Source organism: Seriola dumerili, unplaced genomic scaffold, assembly GCF_002260705.1.
Source record: "Seriola dumerili isolate Sdu_G_001 unplaced genomic scaffold, Sdu_1.0 BDQW01000242.1, whole genome shotgun sequence".
Taxonomy (NCBI): Eukaryota; Metazoa; Chordata; class Actinopteri; order Carangiformes; family Carangidae; genus Seriola; species Seriola dumerili.
In genome coordinates this window covers 4,117,909-4,141,066 of record NW_019174497.1, presented here as the reverse complement: position 1 = coordinate 4,141,066, position 23,158 = coordinate 4,117,909, and the positions used below count along the sequence as shown (strand labels likewise).

The 23,158-nt window shown below is 41.3% G+C and overlaps 1 protein-coding gene across 1 annotated transcript in view; it reads right to left on the bottom strand.

Moving 5' to 3' along the window:
• LOC111229774 (potassium voltage-gated channel subfamily KQT member 1-like) overlaps window positions 1-23,158 on the bottom strand; it is a 161,190-nt gene that overhangs the window by 115,433 nt on the left and 22,599 nt on the right. Inside the window, exons 7-11 of the mRNA XM_022756245.1 lie at window positions 20,746-20,856; window positions 20,349-20,444; window positions 19,327-19,464; window positions 15,725-15,890; window positions 10,601-10,718 (exon numbers count right to left, since the gene is read on the bottom strand). Coding sequence (XP_022611966.1) covers window positions 10,601-10,718; window positions 15,725-15,890; window positions 19,327-19,464; window positions 20,349-20,444; window positions 20,746-20,856 — 629 coding nt within the window. The remainder of the gene's footprint in view (window positions 1-10,600; window positions 10,719-15,724; window positions 15,891-19,326; window positions 19,465-20,348; window positions 20,445-20,745; window positions 20,857-23,158) is intronic.

The window sequence follows — 23,158 nt, the reverse complement described above, 5'->3', positions numbered from 1 at the left end:
TACTGCCAAGCTGTCACATGTAAGATAAACTTCCAATCCCACAACCACAAAAACACTGTGGTTGGGTTTCTCTGAGAAGCAAAGAGCGCGCCAAATTCCAGCGCACTCTCTGTGGTGAAGCTGCAAATGTGTGGGGCTGTCAGGGGTGTCGCCTATAAAACTCATGCAAAGCCTAGTGATTGCATCGTGATAGAGGCAACTGAGTCTCGCACCTTGTTGTTTTTCACAGTGGTCAGAGTGATAAGAAAAGTTCTGAGGATGGGACTTCAATTGAAACTTTATTTCAGAGAACTCAACTTTGAACAAACCCTGCTACCAGTTACTACCAAGAAGTTCAAACCACTGATTCTCAAAGAACGCAGCACTGATAACTCGCTTTCAGGTAACTTTGAATTGTTGCTTTTGTTTTATTCATGACAGTCAACAACAAGTGTAAAATCAGGGGCAATGCAGTGTTCATCAAATTAAAGACCTTTTTAATACGACATACAGCACATTCAGAAAGTATTCAGACCCCTTTACTTTTTTCATATTTTGCTATGCTGCAGCCTTATGCTAAAACGATTTAAATTAATCCTCCCCCCACCTCATCAATCTACACTCAGGACATCATAATGACCAAGTGAAAATAGAATTTTAGATTTTTTTGCAAATTTATTAAAAAGGAAAAACTGAAATATCGCATTATTCAGACCCTTTGCTATGACACTTGAAATTTAGCTCAGGTGTCTCCTATTCCTCTTGATCACCTTTCTGTTTCTACACCGTGATTGGACTCCACCTGTGGTCAATTAAGTTGATTGGACATGATTTGGAAAGGCACACACCAGAGCGCAGACAGGATTGTGTCGAGATCTGGAGAAGGCTACAAAAAGATTTCTGCTGTATTGAAGGTTCCAAAGAGCACAGTGGCCTCCATAGCAGCCAGGACTCTACCTAGAGCTCACGGCCTAGCCAAACTGAGTAATCAGTGGAGAAGGGCCTTGGTAAGAGAGACGACCAAGAACCCGCCGGTCACTCTCACTGAGCTCCAGAGATCCTGTGCGGAGATCGGAGAGAAACTTCCAGAAGGACGACCATCACTGCAGCACTCTACCGATCCGTGGTGTTATGTCAGAGTTGCCAGACAGAAGCTCCTGCTCAGTAAAAGCTGGTTGGCGTTTGCACAAAAAAGCAACTACAGGAATCTCAAACTGTGAGAAACAAGATCCTATAGTCTGATCAAACTAAGATTGAACTGTTTGACCTTAATTCTACGCATCATGTCTTTTTTTTTTTTTTTTTTTTTTTTTTTTTTTTTGGGCTTTCTGCTTTTACCATAGTTACAGTGTTAGAAAGACGGGAAAGTTGGGGCAGGGGGGATTACATACAGCAATGGACTTGAACCCGGGCTGCTGCGATAAGGACTTAACCAAAATGGCTCTACGAGGTGAGCCACCGGGGCACCCCGACAGCATCGTGTCTGGCCTGCCCAATACCATCCCAATGCTAACCAATGGTTGTGGCAGCATCATGCTGTGGGGGGTGGGGGTTCAGGAGAAGAGACAGGGAGACTGGTCAGGGTTGAGGGAAAGCTGAACTGAGCAAAGTACAGCGATATCCTTAATAAAAACCTGTACTAGAGCAATCAATTTATTTAAATGATTTAAGCATAAGGCTGCAGCATAGCAAAATATGAAAACATGAAGGGGTCTGAATACTTTCTGAATGCACTGTAGAATGGAGTTTGATAATTTCATAGAAAACTAGAAGGGACAATTAGACCTATATTCCTATATACATTAATTAATCACAGAAAAGAAAAGGCTTAAGATGAATAACCCGCTATTTCTGGCATTTTCTTTTTCTTCTATTGTCTATAATATTTAATAAATATGAAATATTTAATATAAAGTTTCTTTCTTTTTTATAATTGTAACTACCATTAATCAAAACATTTAATAGAATGGATACAAAATTGCATACGTCAAATTCTTGTTGGCCCCCGCTTTAGTAATTAATGTCTGATTTTTGTTACTTCCTGTTCAGTAATTAATGTGATTGTATGTGAATTTAATTGTGCAACAATTAATCAAGGTTAATGAAAACCATTTCCATGTCCTCCAGAGTTTATCATCAGTTCGTTTATGGCTGTGTTTGTGTGGGGAAAAAATATCCTCAAGCTACCTTGTTCTGACTTCCATTACTGGCATCTTAATAATTTAATTTTGGGTAATTATGTTGGTAAATTTGTTTAATGTGTATATTTAACCTCATTATTGTAATGCTACAATCCATTAGGACAAACATTATTAAATAAAACAAATTCCAAATAGCCAAATAAAGTCCTGCATGGAAACAATTAAATTCTGAAGGCAGCTAACAAAAACACTAATTGTCATTAAATTTGTCCTGTGAGTGTGTAATTGTTAACAGTACTTAGGTCTAATCAAAACAGCAATACTTTTTCCAGTCTGAAATTGTCTTGCCCCTAAACAAAAGAAAGTGCAGCTGTGACACGAAGCGGCTCAGTGAGTCATGTGAAAACAGCAATTTCCTGAGTCGATTTTCTTTTTCCATGACCTGTTTGTTTCTATTTCCTCTTATCATTATTACTATTATCATTATTATTATTATCATTATCATTATCGTTATCTATGTTTGTCTTTTTTGTTTCACCTGGCTCTACATGTACAGTGCTACAGGTGAGGGGGTCTAGCACAGGGGAAACCTAGGGGTAGGGCTGTAAGATATTTGCAGGTTTTAAATGCACTCCTGAGGCCACGCACGCATATACACACACACACACACACACAAACCATACACATTCAAAACATACAGTACATTTCTGCTCCAGACACATATCTGACCTCTTTATTTGCCTATCAGGCAGTATTAAGATGACCAGATGCACATACGTGCAACAGTCATGATTTGTGAGCATTTGAAGCAGCATACCAACAGAAATAACCCTCATTATTAGAGTGACTGTCAAGCTCTAATTGTGAGTATATTATATGATTATTGACCAGAGCACCTAACTAGAAGTCCAACAGTAAAATCAGCATGAGTTGCTACTGTACACTGCCAGAATCTCCAAGCGACCCAGCTTCAAATTTTGGAGGGAAAAGACGTGGAAAACAACAACACACCTCTCTACAGTATCATCTTTTACATAGAACATAACGTCAAATAACTCAGCAAGAGATAAACTGATACTGAACTACAGGTTACGAACCCACCTCTTGTTGGCCTGTCTGTTTTTGTCTTGCTGCATCTTGCTATGCTACACAGTCTGGCCTGGTTCATGCTGATTTTGGACTGAACTCTGATACACTGCACCACATCAGGATAATCACCAAACCAGCGTACAGTGACAGGCTCACTTCAATCTACCACTGTGGTGCACTCCAGGCAGATTTCATTCATGCTAATAGAACCAAAAATGGCGCTCATATAATTTCCAACCACTGCACCCAGACCGGGCAATCATGTGGATGCAGCAGTTCATGGTGGTGAGAGTATCTTTTAATTTTGCCTTTTGCCGGTTTATTTATGCAGATCTTGCTTGCTGAGTCTCTGGATTTTCCAACAAGCGGTGAGAGGCCATAAAGTGGGCCATTCCCCCCGTCACTGATGGTCTCTCGCCATAAAAAGCCTCCCAGAACCACCAGCACCACTGAGGAGGAGTAAACACTCTCACCCCTTAAAACAGCAGCACGAGGGCCTTCATTAATGCGGGATGGCCAGTGTCAAGCCTGAGAAAATGAACTCTTTAATTAAGTACTTCATGAAAATGCCTTTTATTGCCCTGGGTGTGACGTATACGCTATAAAAGATGGCCTGCCGGTTCTCTTTTGGCCCTGGTAGGAGAATTTGCTCCAGCAGCCAGTGATCTCACCGTATCATCTTCGTATGTGATTTAGATTAGTGTGCCCTGATCCAATCAGGAAGTTGTTTTACAAGGAATATTAAATTTTAGTAACTTTTTTTTCACAAGTACCTAAGTATTTCTTACAGTATCTCATCTACGTGAACTATATAACACTCAAAAATAACTAGTTTAGAAAAAAGCCTGATGACTTTTACTGCAGTAGGCTGTGCTGTTAACACTGGATATTCCCCACCTTGTGCATCCGCAAGTAATCTCATACCAGAAAGCCCACTTTTGACCTGCAATAACATAAAGCATAAAGGAGTAGTGGTCTACTAAGATTGAATGAATTGTACCACAACTGCAGATGTAAAACTTATTCAGTTTCAGTCTTTCTGAAAAATGCTTTAGTTCTGAATGACTCACATCAACAAGATCACAAGAAATACACACTATGACGTGTAAGACAGTTACTGCAACAGGTAACAACCGCTCAATAGCAAAGGACACCTTTGCATAATTGGAGACAAAGACAAAGTAATCTGCGGCTGCATTGTTGGGCACTGTTGATGCTTCCACATGTAACTACATAAATGCGTTAAACACACTACAAACTGCGACTTAAGGCATCCAGCAGTCACTGACTGAATTCTGAGGACAACCTGCAGTTCAGTTTGATGTTGCCCCCAAGCCTTCTTGGCTTCTTGAATTTCAAACGGAAGGCAGTGAGAGGTGGTAGAGGAGTACTAATAAATTTAGCATATTCAGAAAGCTGAATTTTTCTACATACGTGTCAATAATGTTAGCGATCTATCATGATCCCCGAAGCCGACTGCAGAAAACACTGTCTTGGTAGGATAGACTGATGGGCAGTCAGGAAGCTTATTCAAGGGATGGATTTGCCTGAAATTGCATTAATCTTAGTGTCACAATCCTTCCATCTAATATAAACAATAACAAGTCAGCCGGTTAACATGCAGGTAAGCCCACCTGTAAATTGTTGCCAGTAATCGCATGACACTGTTTACCAAATGAAGACACGGCGTAATGGGGGCAGTGATTGTTTGTGGTGAAGTTTTGAAAGGTTTTGACTAGATGCCTGTACACTCTCAAACCCCAACACCCCCAGCCAACTTATTGCCTGTAAGAACAAGCCAATTTCTATTTTAATTGCACTATACTGCCAGCCTAAGTGTAGCATTTATGCTGGTTACATTTTGGCCAAGTTAGAGCAATTAAACTATTTCTAATACGTCCAAGTGAGTAAAGGTAGAGTGGAGGTCAGCAACCACATAAAAAGCCCAGAGTCAGTAATGAGATTAACTTCTGAATCCCTCCATGCACAGAGAATATGAATCAGTGCGTGGCTGTTTTACTGCCCCAAGACTATTTTCTGTCTTTTTAATGCTCTAGAAATTGGCAGAAAGTCAAGAAACTGGGGCACAATTTGTTCTTTTCTTTCTTAGTTCTTTTCTCTATCTTTTCATAAGGCAACAGCACCCGGGCAGCTTTTCTTGCTGCAGGGCAGGAGGCCACAGATCTTACCCCATCCGTTTGTCCGTGTGCATATGTGTGCATTTGTGTCTTGTGCATGTGCCTAACGTGGGGCCCTTGCCGAGTCTAGTTTGTCATTTTAATACTTGGCAGTAAAGCCAAAAATATTAAGAGGATTTATTGGATATTTTCACATTAGATTCACTGCTGAATCTTGCATGAAGCCCTATAAAATAACTTCTTGGCAAAGGTCTTCAGGCACAAGGTTGAGGAAAAAAAAGGGGGGGGGCTGCCGTGGTAGGAGCTTATATCACAAACATTTGTCAAAGGGACAATATTCAAGGTTTAAAAAGACTCTTGCGACATTAACCATGAATGTATTTTAGATTTTTCCTCTTGACTAAACACCATATGTTTGAAACGCCCCTCTATGTCATTAATATCAGGGTACAGTGTACAAGACAGGCATACAGAAGCCTCACAGACAAAAAGTCAATTTGTTCAGAGCTCTGCACAAAAGACGCCAGTTGCTCAGCAGAGAGAGGCCCCTACTTGAAGACGACGGGCCATGATGCATGTGTCTCCGCCTGCAGTCCCTCCTGTGGCGCTGCAGTGGGTTTTCATTGTTTATCTCCAGCTAGCTTGTAAGAGGGGAACTAATTAAGAGCTGCCTGTAGGTGGCCAATGCAAGCTTTTACAGGTCTGAAAGGAGACAAGGAGGAGGAGGAGGAGGAGGGCAGGGAACCTGGCCACACCCCGCAAGAGAAAAGAGACGACTGCCTCGGGTCACGAGATGACAGACATTGCTGATCTGGTGCTGCTTGACAAAGTAAAGAACCAGGGGACGGGTTTTTGGGTGCACGGCGTGGCTGAGAGATGAGGCAGTTATAGAGAACAGAGAGAAAAAAGGGAATCACAGCAGAGAGCAGAGAGAGAAAGATAGGACACAATCACCGCAATCAACTAAACAAGGCCTTCCTCTGTTTGGGGCCTAAGAAGTGTACTTGGAAACATTTACTCATTCTTCAAGAGGGTAAAAGTCAACCTGCTTTGGAGTGGATTTAGGATCAGCAGCCTCACTGGGGTTTGTTATGATTTCATTCAACAGTTAACCAGTAAATCTCAGAAATGTACATCCTCAAAGCGTACAGCTGTACACACACACTGTATCATATCAAACCACTAAGCCACTTGGTTCTCACACTTTCTAACGCATGTACACAATCAACGGAAATCAGTGTTTGTCTGAACTGTAACAAAATCAAGCCTCATTTACACAGGGCCAAGTAAACAAATAATGAAGGAAGTGTTTACAGTAAAGAGGGAAGAGCTATGTTGACGGCTGTGGAACAAGTGTATGGTTTGTTTGAATTTTTTTCTATTTGAGACATTTCATAAAATCCAACAATCACAGTCGTAAGCTGGTTTTAAACAAACAAACAAAGTCATCACAAAGATTTATCTTTTCAGTGTTGCTTGTGTGTGTGTGTGTGTGTGTGTGTGTGTGTGTGTGTGTGTGCACACACGTGTGAGTGTGTTTTGGGTCTAGAGGAGAAAAAGACATGATTGCGTGTAGATGCTGCCCTGCACCACTTCCTCTTCAGAAGCCCAGAGACGTCACAGCCAGCTTTATTGATGCCTGCCTCTCTCACACGTGAACAAGCCTCAATTTACATTAAGGCTAGAGGGTGTGGAGAAGCTCCAATTCCTGAATATAAAATAACAGAAAACTGATACATGTTTGTGTGTGTGTGTGTGTGTGTGTGTGTGTGTGTGTGTGTGCGTGTGCAAGTCGCCTCAGGCAGTAAGGGTGGATCTGGTAGCTGTCTGCAGAAATCCAGATAAGGATGCCAAATGACAGTGCTGTCCTTAGTGGCGTGACACTAGGGGCAAAACAAACCAGCTGTTATGGGAGTGCCCAGCATGGCTCAACTCTGAGCTTGGCTGTTACAGCTGAGTTATGGGCACGGCAGCACTGCAATGGATACAAATAGACACTGTCTGTCTCTGCAGCTGGAAGACTCGCTCTCACACACTTGGGCATTAACAGCTAGCGCTCTCACACACACATGCACACACGAATAGTCACACACATAGATAGATCTGAAAAGATAAAAACATGTACACGTGTCCAGGCCATGAGATGACACTTATTGAATTTTCTTTGACAGATTAATATTAAAGTCTTTTAATAAAGGACTACAGATTAATGAACTAAGCAGCGAATCTGACAGCATGCTTTTATTGAGATTAACTGTGCAAGAGCCATCGTAACGTAAAATGACAATTCAAGCTGACAGTAACACAGGCTGCAGTCTTTGTATAATGTATAATGATACTGGGACTGTCATGAGCAAACAGGGCCCTAAAACAACACGCTATGGGCTGTTCTATGCTATATTGTACCAGCATGTTGCCTGTTTACTGTAACAGAGGAGCGCCATCTTCTGTTAGGAGAACAAGGGCTGGATTAGTAGACATGACGTGTGTTCTTTGCATATGCTTGGAGTATTCAGTGACACTTTGGGAGCACTTTGGGATTCAGAGTCTGCTACTTTTAACAGTAATAAACTTGGTAGCTGCAATGGAGATGCAACCTATGCCCCTGCAGTTATGTAACAGTTTTTAAAAAACATCAGGATTCACGGCCAGACGAATGACTGAACAGAAAAAATGCCATTAAAAAATTTCCAAAACATGAATTTGCACATGTATGTCTTGTGTCAATTATATATATAAGATATATTATAGTATAATAATATGTGATAGTGACGATGATGCAGCTTAGACAGCAGTCAATAATATATTGGCATAATCTATGCATAGACAACCAGGTCTTTACTTATGTTTCTTACCTTCTTCTTTACATATCAGCACAGTTATCAGTTACTGTTACAGTATCGTCACGCTATTTGATTCAAGGATGGACAATAGCATAGACACTGCAAGAGTCTGGCTATGACAGGAAGTTTCAAGAATGATGCAGACTTTTTCTTAAGCATTAATTTAAAAAAACAATAGGTTTCTATTGAGGAAAAAACCACCCAAAAAGTAAAATATGCTATAATCACATTTTCCAGGAGTGGCGCAGATATATCACATTTTAAATGATTAATAGGAGTTTGGGTGGTGGCTAGTCGTGGTTTCTGTGCTGTGTAAACTCAACATTGACATTTTCCATGGTGTTCTTTGGACCCTCAGATAAGATCAGGGTGGATGGAGGGATGGAGAGGTGGGGGAAAAGGAAGAGAAAGAGAAAAAGAAGAATAGCAGGAGAGCCAGTACAGTACCTTGTGGAATTCAAGTGCTGTGTGGAGAAAGAGTCCTGGACCAATGCCACAAACGGGCAGGTCAAAAGACTGCAAGAGAGAGAAGAAGCATTCCACTGCTCATAACTCTCATTTTACTGTTCAAATTTGTTTTGTTAATGTCTTCATTGGAATTAAAAGGGCTGGATGGTTGGAGAGCATTTCATCACCATTTCAATATTAGTAAACTAAAAACAAGAAATATCAGATATTGCGTAAGATTTTTGCCCTATATGGTAATAACTCTGTACAAAAGGTGCACTAAGCTTTTTGTTTTCAAGAGGGCACAGAGAGGAGGAGAATGTAGAGTGTGTAAGAAAAGCCAGAGGCCAGAGATGGAGTTGGGTGACAGGGGTGACTGTATATTAGCAGGGCTAGCAGAGGGAAAGGAATGCCTGTTAGGCATTAGACAGTATGTGGTTATAAACAACATTCACAAACACACATCTATGAGAATCAACACACATGCACACATTCTTACATAGGTGAATAAGTAGTAGAGACTTAATCATAAGAAATAACAGAAAGATCGAGTCTCACATTCTCCAGTGCAGGGACACTGACATGTCGCAGCTCTCCCTTACACCACAAACAAAATAACTTTTACTTTCAGGACATTAGCTCCTCTCTGGGCAATACTTTAGAAAGAACCAAACTTTATAGCTGATACATCAAATCCAATTCACACCAATGTGAACTAACTGAAAATGCAGCATATATACAGTATGTTGCAGTAATAGCCCATAAATAACTGGTAATATTGGTCAGAAAATGGAACCATCAAAAAATTACTTTAAACATCAGCTACAAAGCATTATGGGGGATACCAAGTAATAAAAGTAACTCTGTTTACTCAAATCAACCAAAATATGCACATACAAAGGACTAAATGTAAAGCAAAGGACTACTACATGACAACATGTCACAGTGTCACATCACAACACTCAAATTGCATCTCACAGCCTTCAGTGCACATGAGCTGTCACTCGAGGCATTAAAGAGTGTTGCAGCTCACTGTGGCAGATGTACACTATGGATTAACCGTATCCATTATTCATGACCGAGAACAACCATATATACATAACATCAACTACATGATAACCCCGTGCAGCACTCAAGCTTTTCCAAAGCCAAGTACATAATCACCTAATCTAGATGCATCTGATGCTACATGACTCCATCCCAGTGGGAAAGGCACTCAAACAGTCTCCCACTGCAGGGATTAAGCTAAACACTAGTGTTGACATGGTGTCTCGCCACTCTGCTTCTATGTGAACACTTGTAGTAAATGCTCATGGTGTAAACATGTGAAAACACCATGTGATCTGTTGACACTGGTGTAAAGACAGAAGGAATTAATAGAGAAATGGAGGGTTCGAATTGTTGTTGTGTTCATTATTTCATTCTTTGCTACAGCATGTTAATACAGGAAGCAAAGAAAATCTAATTACATCAGAATTACATTTTGGTTCACATTAATGCAACTCATTTATATGAGTGGATAAGCGGGAGGAAGGAACGTCATCGCAACGCATTTGCAATTCACACAGCAACCAACAGCGGAGAATTCTCAACCTTAAGAGGGCATGTGGCGACAAGCTTTCAGTACCTTTACATGTCCTACAACCTATTGAGAGGGATTTCTTTGACATTTCCCTCAAGACTAAAGGGATAATCCCCTTTATAACTCTCTGTACCTGATATGGCCTTGGCCCTTGAGAGTCTCTTTAACCCTCAAGAGAGTTCAACAAAACAGCTTCATTTAGACAGCAGCTAGAGGGGCTCTGTGGTCTCACAAAAGGCCTTTAGGTACGATGATGAGTAGGGAAATCAGTATAATATGGATCAGAGAATGAAGGTCAGTGCAGGGTGATGGATGGGAGGGAGATGGGGAGGGGTGGGAGGGTTCCAGAGAAGCGCTAAGGGGAAACTTTCTGGGACTTACTGAGCTTTGTGTGTCACCACTGGCAGGGGAATGTCCTCACTCATGTAGTCCAGCTCATCGGTTAAGCTGTTGGCGCGGGAGATGTCGATGGAGGTGCTGTTGTCATGATTCCTCCTTACTGCAATGCACAAAAATAACAGATATAACATTTTAGTACATCCATATTGAGCTTGTGAACTGTACACAAGTTAGAATCTGCTTAATTTATATTGAGAAAGTGTTTTTCAATTAATTAATTTTGATTGGAAAGAAAAAAAATGGATAGTTGCAATGTATAGAACTGAAGCTACAAGATACAAAAGAGTTAAAGGTCCCATATTTTACACTTTTCCAGTGCTTTATTTGAAGTACCAAAACCATCTCAATTTAGTTTTACATCTCCTCTCTCAGGCTTCTCTCTGGAGTATAGTAACAACAGGTCGTTCACTCATGATTTCTTTCTGAGTGACTGAATAAAAAAAATAGCAGATTTTCGGTAAACGTTCCGAGAAACCAAATCCTGCTAGGCCGGATGGTTCAGGTGGGCGGGGCTTGGGGCACAGCTGAGAGCGGTGGCTGCTTTGTTGTGACATCACAAAGTTACAGAAGTCCTGACAGCTCATTTCAAGGCTCAGTTTCTGAATACAGGATGTGTGCATTTCTCTGTGGACTGAACGAGTGAAACTTTCACAGTATTTATAAAGACCCTAGACCTGCTTCAATATTAAAAAAAGACATGACACCTATCTTTGTACAATATGGGACCTTTAGGTAACTATTAATGGACATAGTTTACAAAATAAGCTGCTATAATTGTGAGTATGCGTAACACAAAAGCAGACACAAAGAAACAAAGATACCTGGAGAGCCAGGGCAGCTCAGAGTGAAAGACGACCAAGAATAATGAGGAGGGCCTGATGCCATGCAAAAATGATTAAAATAGGAGGAAAGAAAGACAGGAGAAAGAAAAAAGAAGAAAGGAAAATATGAATATAAGTTGAAATATGCACATCTTATATCAATGGGTTCCTTCAGTGTTCAACCACTTAGTGTAAAATATAAGTGTCACAACTGTAAATTAACATGGAGGTTTTCAAAAACCTGTACATATGAGAGGAAGTTTTTTTAATTTGACAATTCATATAAGGAAACAACATGTGCAGAAGCAGAAATTGCAGTGCTCCAGTTCAACAGTGCAGCTGGATGGCTGCTGGCGCGGCTAAAAACAACAGCAAAGAACAACATGTGTAGCAGGGTCTTGACCTGCAGTCAGACTGTCAGCAGAGTTTGACAAGTCTCTCCTCCAAACCACCAGGCCTCCATTGTGATAAAGAATGGAGAGGCAAATCTGTGTCCGAGAACAGAATGACCATTCCAATTCAAGTAAAAGCCATTCAGCCTCTCTTGTATTCCATCATCGAGTTTGTTTAACATTGTCCAATCCGGAAGCATAGACAGCAATAGAGAGAGAAACATGGCCGGAGGAAGGGAGAGAAAGTGGGAGAAAGAGAAAGGGGATGGGGGGGGGGTAACTAGAGCTAACCAGAGCCACCTTTAGCCCCAACTTCAGCTCACTGAAGGAGACGTGAACCGGCTTATCAGCTACACAAACAGGATAAGGGTTTATTAACATTATGTAGTTTATCTAGCCCATCAGTGCAAACGTGTTTGGTTGAGAGAGAATGAGCCAAGGGCAGTAGAGAGAGAAAGAAAGAAAATAAGTGCGGTGAAAAAAAGTCAGTGAGATAGAGATAGAGAGAGAGGGAGAGAGAGAGAGAGAGAGAGAAAGAGAGAGAGAGAGAGAGGGCGCTCCATTGAGAGATTCTCACAGACAGGGAGGTAGGTGGGGCCAGACAGATAAGTGGAGCGATAAGCCGGACATTGACTAAATCAAACAATGACCAGTTTATTTCTGACCACTGGTGCTCCACAATGGCCGCTTATCAACTCCCGACCCCCTCCCTCTCTCCGGTGTCCCTGTCTAGGTCCCCACGGTCCCCTAGGCCCATGCCCATTCCTAGCCAGGCCAGCCCTGTTCCTCACCCGTGGTGTTGGCAGGGCACCCAGTAAAGAAAACAGGCCAGGTCAACCCAGGACCAGTGTCTGAATTCTCTCTGCTTGGCTCTGGTTTGGTCCAGTTGGGGACAAAGGCCCAGCCAGCCAGCGAGTCTAATTAAAATACTGTCTGGGCCACATTAAAAAGGCAGGCTAGCTAATGATTAACAGAGAGGAGTTTTTAATAGGAGAAAAAGGAGTACTTAACCAGTGGAAGGGGCTGCTGGTTAGACAGTGCAGTGATCACACACACACACACACACACACACACCATATAATCAGTCTTTGTGTCTGTCGTTTGGACAAAGAATAACAGGCATATAAAAGAGGCTTCATTGTTGTCTTCTTGTCACTTGGATTTTGGTCCAGTTTGTGTCTTGAAACATAAGATTATGGAACGGAAACTTGAGTGCACTAAAATATTGGTAAACGGAAAACCTAATCTCTGGAGTCCCGTTCAGTGCACCTCAGTTGTGATGGGGGAGTCAGAAAGACTCACCTGTCTGTCTGAACATCCGAGTGATACCTGCGAAGAAAGCCAGAAAATATTGTTAATATGCAACTTCTGGGCCAGATAGAATGGCAAAAAAAAAGCATCCAACACAGTATGGGAAAAGATGGAAGCGCAGATAACACTGTCTATCCATTCATACATTCTTTTAATCCAACAGTGTGTCACAGTTCATTCATGCATTCATTCATTCTCTGCCCACATTTGCCATTTTACTAACTCTCTTGACATTTCAGACCCTGCTGCTCCCTCCTGCCCTGCAGTAACCCTACCGGTCTGAAACAATCAAACTGCATTACAATATTATGCTGACTCATAAACCCCGTACAGCAAAATCGAAATGAAACCAGCTTGCTAAATAGGACAAGTGGTTTATAAAACATATACAACCTAACGCATGTTGTGTTTACATGACTCTTTCAGCAGCTGTGTGACCTGTCTTAAGAGCAATTGTTAAGAAAACATTTGCATCTCTCGAGGTATTTTTTTTAAGAAATCCATGAGCCTGGTACCAGGTTGAAACAGCGATGGTTAAAACAATAAACTAAAAAAAGCAGGAGCCCTGGTGTAGACAGTTTACATCGTAGATGCCTGTTTTATGGCGGGATCTGAAGCAAAGATCATACAGTCTCAGGCTGTTTCAACTCTACCCATTATCATTAGTGACAGCAGGCTGCAGACTTTGGCTCCTTCACAGGGTTTTATACCATCACCAGCTTGTCCAATTCATTTTTCCACTCCATAGTCTCACCCTGTCTGACCTTGTGTGAATATATAAGAAAAAAATGTAATTATTAGAACATCATTAAAATGATTGTACCAGTTGACAGCTTATTATGGTGCATGTTGTTGTGTAAATATGTGAATGGATGCTGGATAAAATGTGACGTCTAACTGATTAGATTTTTGCATTAACTTTGAGTTTTTTCCACACACACTTTCCACGAAGCACATGTTCTCCTTCGTAGTTTCCTGCTTAATTGGGTGGATCTTAAACAACTTTTCCCCTCATAAGTGGTTGATCTTCTTGTGATGGTGTGCCTTTATGTCAAGTTTATGTTGCTCCAGCTCCTTTTATGACTGCACGCTTTGACAGGAAAAACTCATTAAGTGCATTTATTAACCCGGAGTCTAGGTCAATTCATTTGGCAGGGTTGGCTTTTAACACAGGAAGTCAACCAACCGCCCCCTTCACCAATCAGCCATCGATGATATACTGCTTGTGCAGACCTGCATTTAAAACAAAAACATAGTTTCTATGGCAATGTATGAGTGCTGGCAACAATTAGGAATCACTATAGGTAAAATTTTATAATTATCTGCACATGGAATTATCTGAAATAAACATAATCAGTCTGGTCGAGCTTTTCTCAGACTCATGACACAAAGATTACACAACTGGGCTTTGGCAAGATTATAGCAATATTGGTAAACTGCAAGTGGTATAAAAAGAAATTCCCACTTGTAACCTTGACAAGTCCATATTTTTTTCTACCTAAGCCCAATGTGAGTGTCTGTGGCCAGAAAAGGGGACAAGTGAAGCAGTAAAGAGCTTGTAACCATGACCTCTAATCACCACTGAGACTGTAATGGCTTCCATCTGGCCTGCTAGAGACACCTGGCAGCCATCTTGGCTCTAAGGGGATCAGGATAGGGCCTCTGTTTACTGTGTGAGAATGAGAAACCAGCACATAACAACTCCTCCAATAATGTGTAATGGTCTACACAGTTTGTATGAACTGAGAGAACAAAACTGCAACCTTTTGCAAGAGTTTAGCTCTAAAAATGACAGTCGAATATCAAATCTATGAGAGTGTGACATAGTGAGATGTTGGCTTTATACTTTCTAGCTTTTGTGGTAACTCCACTCGTATAAGTGTATTGTTTGTATTATATCCGCAGACTTTTAAAATCAGAATGACAAACAGAAATATTAGCTGACAGCTAATATTTCTAAAGCAACTGCCATAACAAATGTCATTCCCATGGAGTTGTTTTGGCCATTTGAATTCCCTGAATGCAAAAAACACATCAAACTTTTACTGAAATAATGGATTTCCAAGGCCTTTAAGGCAGCATGACATCATTTCACATCCCTCAACACGCATTATTTCATCAAACAAAACTGTATTAAAAGGAACAGAAAAAGGTTGGTTTCATTACTGCAGTAACTCAGTTCGTCGAATGTGCTCCACATGACACAGGCCTCATTGCCAGCTGGCCTTAAACTGTATTAAAAACGGCAAAGATATCTACACAACAATAACCAATGCAATTGAGAAACACCTTCTTCAAAAACACCTTCAGAGAACATGGCGTTCTGAGGTGTCAGGTTCTGAATAAAAACTCTGTTATGAGGACATCCAAAATGAAGTCAGTTGGATTAAGCAGTAATAAAAAAGGGCTTAGATCTTTCATGTGTAATCTTGGCTGGTTGACTTGTCTGAGAGTTGCTGGAAGAAAAACGTGTTAGACTTAGAGGACCTCAGAGTGAACATATGAAAAATTGAGTGACAATAACTCTTGATATCTATTTCATATCAAACTGTCACTGAGCAGTGTTCTTTTCACTCTATTACCTTCGACACTCCCCCTCGGCTCCTCCGAGAAAAATGAGACATCCTTCTTGTCCACAGAGTCGTCGATGTGATCGTAGGTGATCTGGGGGATTGATACAGCCCTCTCTGAGGCCACACCCATGGAGCCATTACCTCTGGACTTCAACCTCCTCTTGGTCCCCCTTTTCTGACAGACAGAGGAAACATCAGCCCCGTTAATACTCGATGATAAAGTGTAATTATAATCAGCAAAACCATTCTGATCTGTAGAGTTGAATGAACTTTGTAAATCCAAAGTGTAAATAGCTGGAAATAATCAACAGAATTGCAACTGCTCCTGACGTACAGCAAATGAATAAATACAAAGTGTGACAAATTGTCCTGATGCTGTATACATGAGATGATGTCACAGTCAAAAGGGTGCTTTTGTGCCTTCCTTCAAACTTTACCTTTGAAAATAAGTTAAGCCGTCTATCAAAGCATTGCCTAGTTATAGTTCACAAAGGCAACATTGCTGCTGACATTAAACTGCATCTCTGCTCGTGAACGTGGCCCGGAGGTTCATCAACAGCTTCACTTTGGGCAAAAAACTCACCTCCAACCTGAAGGAGGCAAATCCGACATTTTCCTTTTATCGTGACCTCAGACTTCAAATTCTGAATCTCATCCCAGCTACTTCGCGTTCAGCTGGAAACCGAACACACGCGGTTGATGAAGCAAATGGAAATACAAGATCAGTAAAAAAAAAAAAAAGCAGAGGTGTGATTCTGTCGTCACCAAACGCAACACTCTCCACTCCGTGCCTGCACAAAAAGATTCTGTCCATGAAGATCACAAACAGAATCAGTGACAAAGTTGAACCTGGGTGGAGCCCAAAGCTCACAAGATACACGCTTGACTTATTGACATATCTGCCATATCGACAAGCCACTGGCACCATAGAGGCTTTGAACACGGCCCACTCTGTATTCTGGACAGCAGTTTGCTGCATGGAGGTCATTTCTATGCAGCTGTATATAAATGACTGTTTCATTCTCTGCAACAGGGCTCCAGGAGTTTGGTCTCATAGATTAAACCATTCCAACTGAAGCTCCAGCTCTTGTGTTACAGCAAAATCTTCTAATATAGACTGGAGAGAATCTTGTAACCCAAAGCAGCCCCTCTGCGCTTTGCTAACTAATGCATGTTGTCTGTGTGGATCTTATCTTCACTGAATATCTGAAACTGATGTTTTTTTTTCGGTTTTTTATTTTTTCTGTTGGGTCCCTTCCAATGCTGTATGTTAGAAATAGTGGTGACAATTAGTCTTACTGTAAATCATTTATACTCCATTTAAGATAAACACTACGACTGTAACACTGTAACTGAACATTAATTTTGTGCAAAGTGATAGCCTGGTAGTAGCACAGCACATTTGAATACAGTTCAGGCGTGCAAAATTGTCCAGGAAACATTATTCTCGGAACAATGAATCGACTTATCCAGCCATTCCAAACGAGTGTTAAAAACCCACGCTATGCCAAAAACACTGACATACCAAGACACATCATTTTCTTTTATTACCTGACTAGTTCATACTGTTGTTATACATCACAATCTTCCCAAATTCTCTGCTTGCACGCTGCTGACATAAGCGGTAGCTGTTTAATCTCATTTTAACACATAGTTTTTCACAGCTATGTGTTATGTGTCAGTGAGTTTCTGGACCTCAATGGTCCCCCAGTCCAATCCTTAGACTAACCCACACCAACGTCATGGATGTGGCCTTTGTAGAAAACTCAATTATCTGGACTCAGTGGGTCAGACTTTGGCATTGACAAGTGGCCAGCAGTTCAATCCAAATACCCAAAGTTTGAATGACTCATTAGGAAAGAGAGTGAGAGAGAGGAGGGGTGGTGACTCAAAGAGAGAAAAGAGAGAGAATGATGGAAAGACAGGAAGAAACTGTAACATATACACTGAGTTTAAGAGAAAGGAAGATTAAAAGAAAACAGACTGGTGGAGTCAGATAGAGAGAGAGAGATGAAGGAGAAAGACCACTGTGAATTGTGAATGAGCAAGAAAGAGACAAGGCAGAGAGGGGCAGAGAAAAATACTCAGAAAGAGAGGAGACAGGAGAAAGAGAGGGTGAAATAAAGTCTGTTAAACGGAGAAGAAACAGGGGAGAGAGAGAGTCTTGAAAGACAGAGAAAGGGGAGAGAGGAAAGTCAGAGGAGAGAGTCACATGCTGAAACAGAAAGGAGCGGAAGCAGCCTTCATTCTCCCCAATATATGTGGGTTCAATGCTACACAAAGATTTTTTTGTTGTTGTTCTACTAGACAAAGGTTTACTCCCATGAGAAAGGCGGCGGTGACATCATCTCAACTGACTGAGTCTTTGTGCGGCGGAGACAAAGGCCTCGAGTCATCCTGGTGGAGTCAGGCCTTCGAGGGGAGGGGGGATGTGGGTGGACGGTGGTGGGGGGGGGGGGTCCTGTGTGTGCACGAGTTTTGTGTGTTGTGTGTTGTGTTGTGTGTCCTTCCACGTGTGTGTACACTTGTGGGAACTAAACTTGCCCTTTTATGCCGTATGGCCCGGACGCAACATAGCTAATATTGTTGTGAAAGGTGAACTGCACAAGGAGACAATACGGTGTGGGCCAGACGTATGCAAAACCACCCTGCAGTATCACAGTCTGATGGCTTTTTCTGACAACACTCTTTTGAAGAGTTCTTGACGTTCCACAGCTCAGGTTCAAAGGATCATTTCAAATGTTTACTGAAAAAGAAAATGTTTTGTTTTTTTTTTTTTTATATGCAGTATGAGAAATACGTGCAATGTCATATCTAAATGAGATATCTAAAAATCAGAGGATGAACAAATAAACGGTCACATGTCCAAAGTTTAAAGACTGACTGCTGTTATTTTTCTAGGTGTTTCACCTCAATGGCAAAAGTAAAGGGACACAATCAACAGTGGAAGAGAGAGAGAGACAAGAGAGAGTCTCTGGTTGGATTTAAACTAAGGGTGTCACAAGGTTAGCGCCTTAGCCCACAGCTTCAAAGACATACTTAATATTTTAGGGATATAGAACTGTTTCAAAGGGAAACTAGAATGGCTCTCAGTAGAGGCCAAAGAATCCTACACATCTTTTGTTCTCATGGATAGCTTTTATTTATTTATTGTCTTTAATCCTTACACAAGACAGCTGTATGGTTTTATTATCTGTTGTGCGAAATGATGACATCAGCATTATACAAGTCATACAGCTCTACAGCTGCACGAATTGTCTCACTGCTATGTCGCAACTGCTATTGTTATTGTTATCTCGCAATTTTAAGGAAAGTGATGATAAAAATCCTGGAACCTCCCCTATAATCATCTTTGCACCTAAAATTTAACGGGTTCCTCCCTGGACCATGCCCCATCCCTCCAGCAAGTTTGGTGCAAATCAGTTCAGTACTTTTTGCGTAATCCTGCTGACAAATAAACAAACCAACTAACAAACAGATACGGGTGAAAACGTAACCTCCTTGGCGGAGGTAATAACTGAGAAGAGCAAATCAATCACAGCTGAAAACTCTACAAATCAAGAGCCACACAATACCCTTGGCTCGAAATTCAAGTTAAATTGAATAATTACCGATATGTTCAGTTTCCTAACATTAGGACTGGAGTTGTCAGATTCCACTGTGGTGACGGCCTCTGAAGTTAGGACGTACATTTTCCACGTAGCAGCACAGCCACCTGGTTTCTCTGCTGCATAGCACCTCCACAGTGTCTGAAGGGGGGCAGGTTAAAACATAGAAATAGTGTTAGTCACCACGCTGATCCACAAATGCTGCGATCATTGTCCTTTTTTCTTCCTTCCTCCCACAATAAAAGTTTTAAACCAACCACAGACTATGTCACTGACTATGTCAGTGATGCAGCAATATTAGCCACAAATTCAGGCACATGTGTAAATTGCTTTAAGTGCTGATGGTTTTTGGTTTAATATTTTTATAGTTCTGTGCTATGCAAATTAAGTTTGATTAATTGATACTTTATTCTTTATATGGACAGTTCTGCAGACATTCAGGTGCCTTTGTGTCGCAGGTGTCTAAACTGTGTGTGGTTGTGTCTCAGTGTATTCGGGGTAACTGTAATCCTTGTAATGGTTAGCTTTGGCACAAAATAGCTACTTGGTCATCTACCATTTCACTCTTGGCAAGTGGTATGCAGCTCACCTTTTCCATGGCTCAGTGGGGATTTCCAGACAACAAACACTATTACTTTTTTTTTCTCTGTTCAGTTTCCAGTGTTTGCTGAAGCTTGCACTGGCAAGATCTGCAAAGTCTAAGTTTGCACCTTTTCAAAAAATAAGAATCAGACTGAGAAGGTTTTGGAGCCACGTTCATGACCCAATACAAACTATGTCGGAGAGGAAATGCGTCTATTAAATCACTGATAGACTGTGTCAGACCTGGTTTCAAATGTGTATTCACATTAAACAAAGCTTGAATGCATGCACCAGCATATCACATACCACACCAGCCTCTGAATTTCATTTTGGTATACAGTATATCAATATAATGGTGAATTCAAAATCGTTTCTATTATTTCACAGGAAAACATATCTAGATGCACCATGGTATTCCCTAACGCTAACATGCCAACATTTACCTGAATGAGAGAGGCTGCAGCAGGGATCTGTCTGTTGAAATGCTTCTGTCTCTGCTTCTGTTGGACCTTAAGAGCAAACCCTGAGCCCAGGATGCCCTAATGTGGGAACAATTAGGTTTTGCATTGTATTATATCCATTTATCCACTTCAATCAGATACATGTATATGGCATTAAAGATGTAGATAGGTAAATTCATATGTCTTATCATTACATCAGTAGAATATTACTAAAAAAGGACAGAGACAAAAATGTCTAATTGTGCTTCAACTGAACTAAAATGAAAAACAGCAGTCATAAGGTTGTAATAAGGTTGGGACTAGATGAAACAAAAGTTTAATAAAAATGAAGTCTTTCCTTACTGCTCATGAATATGATTTAGATTAAATGTATATTTACAGCAGGCAGAGCGAAGAAAGAGATGGCGAAGACACTGAAGCAGGAGGCAATGGCCTTGCCTATCCATGTTTGAGGGATTTTGTCTCCGTAGCCAATGGTGGTGACAGTCACCTAGAGACAGAGAGTGTATGAAGTTCCTATTACAGGTATTAAGATTGACAGGAGCAGATTGTAAAAAAACAAAACAAAAATGCAAACATATAAATCCCATAATATTCAGGGCCCTTTACTGATGCAAGAAATGTCAGGAAACTTAAGAGTTCAGAAAAGCTACACCACTGCACATTTGGGGGAAACCAGAGTGAATCCATCCTTTATGCATTTCATACAAAGCCTGCCAGCAGATTAAGTATCTTAAAAATACTTGATAAAAGGAGCCAAGTAGGAATCTTTAATTCAATGGCTACTCATGTGTTTTATCAAAGGTGAGTTCATGTCAAGCTATGTCAGTTATGATAAATCTCCCCGTATAAACATGAAATATACACGTAAATAATTTGACCTTGAATGCGCCGTTGTCTTTTGGTTTTAAATAAAACTTGAGTGAGAAAGATAATAATTCCCTCTCACTGTTAATAAAAACGTCAGTCAGTGCAGAGCTCTTACCACAGCAGTCTATAACAGGAGTTAGACAATAAAGAAAAAGTTCATCAGCAGTCCTGGCCTTGCTCCACAACTGTCAGCGATGGCCGGGGCATTTCAGGCTTTTGCTCCTCAAAGGGAATAAGATTCCCAACCACTAATCCTCAGTGAGTGTAGGAATTTGCTGGGGTGAGGGGGGAAAACAAATACCTCTTGCATTTGCATGTACACCCACTCCGAAAGCCGAGCCAATTCTGACACATTCAGAACACACTTGGCTTACCGTGGGTGTCTATGGGGTATCACCTCGTGAGCCACTGCTGTGCGCTAACACAAAGCGGCTGATGTAAGGTGAGATACTTAAAAGGGCTTTGGGAGTAAAAAAGAAGGAGCAGGGGCGGGAAGGGTGGCAGTGGCTGGGGCGGCGGGTGGAGTAGTGGGGGATTTAATCCCTCATCCACAAATCCGATGACTAAACAATGTCCTCCTGACCATCAGAGTGGAATGGTCTACTCAAAAACACCCCTCTCATTCAGACTGTAGGGTGTGTGGCAAAAACCTCTTCATATCTACACAAAGGTCACAGACCTGATCGCTGTGCTGATCTGCATAAACAATGTACTGTATGTGTGATTACACCCAATTCAAATTGTGCATGAGCACCAACCACAAAATCGCAAGTTTGGAACAGCTTTCCTCATTTTCCCCATCACACTGTGTCCTTTTTGAAGTTTGAAAGGTTGTTAATATCAAACAGCCATTACCTAACCATCAGCATTTGGCAAAAGACGAAGAGAAGCAGGGAAGCTCAGGGAGGGAGGGAGGGAGGGAGGGGGATAGAGAGAGAGAGAGAGAGAGAGAGAGAGAGAGAGAGAGAGAGAGAGAAGGGGATATGAATCATGGCCTTGGCTTGTCCTCCAGCTGTGCCCTGCACCTGCACATCCGAATGAGGAAATCATGCCAGGAGAAGGAATACGCGCCGGGAGAGCTTAGCGCTGTCCAATCAGCACAATCTCATTTCAATAAGCACACACACACAAACCTGAGCAAACCTATTGTGACACCATATCGTGACTCTCAAGCTTACAGTCTCTGAAAAACAAAAAGGTGCCGATCGCCAACCGCGATTCTTTTCTCCACGTTGTGAACAGAGCAACACAAATAACAGCTTTTCTTCAACTTTCCATAGAGAAGCAAGGAGAACTGTGACCGCTCTAACCTTCGTTACATAAAGGTAGTAATCCCACAATTAAAGTTTTAATTAAGGGAACTGACACTTTATATTGGTGCTTTAAAAGATCTTTGAGCCAAAGAGCCCAGAGGTGAATGGTTTATTACCGTTTCTTTGTGGCACACTGATCCCCTGCACAAGGCTGCCATAGGTTTCTCATTACTCTGCGGCTTCAATTCAAATGTTTAATTAACTGCTCTGGAAACCTGAGCCTCCACACAGAGCGAAATAGGCAAAACCAGCTCTACTCACGAAGAAACATCAACACACCTGCCTCTGTGTCAAGTGTTGCACCAACGCATACATGCAACATGAAGAACCAATGGAGAGAATAAAAAAAAAAAAAAAAAACGGAGAAAAAGGAGGTTCATTATAGGTCTAGCTAGAGTGGCCAGCCATCTCCATTTTTCCAGTTAAGACTCCACTTCAGAGTACATTGTACAGATAATTTGTTAGAGCTCTTCAGAAAGAAGAATCTTTTTTGATATGCATGTGGCGTGGCCTTTCAAGTATGTAAGCTATTTGGGGGGGAGGGGGGTTCAAGTAGCATTCAGGGATCCCAGTAATATATGCATTGCAAAAAAACAATTTTCAGAAAAC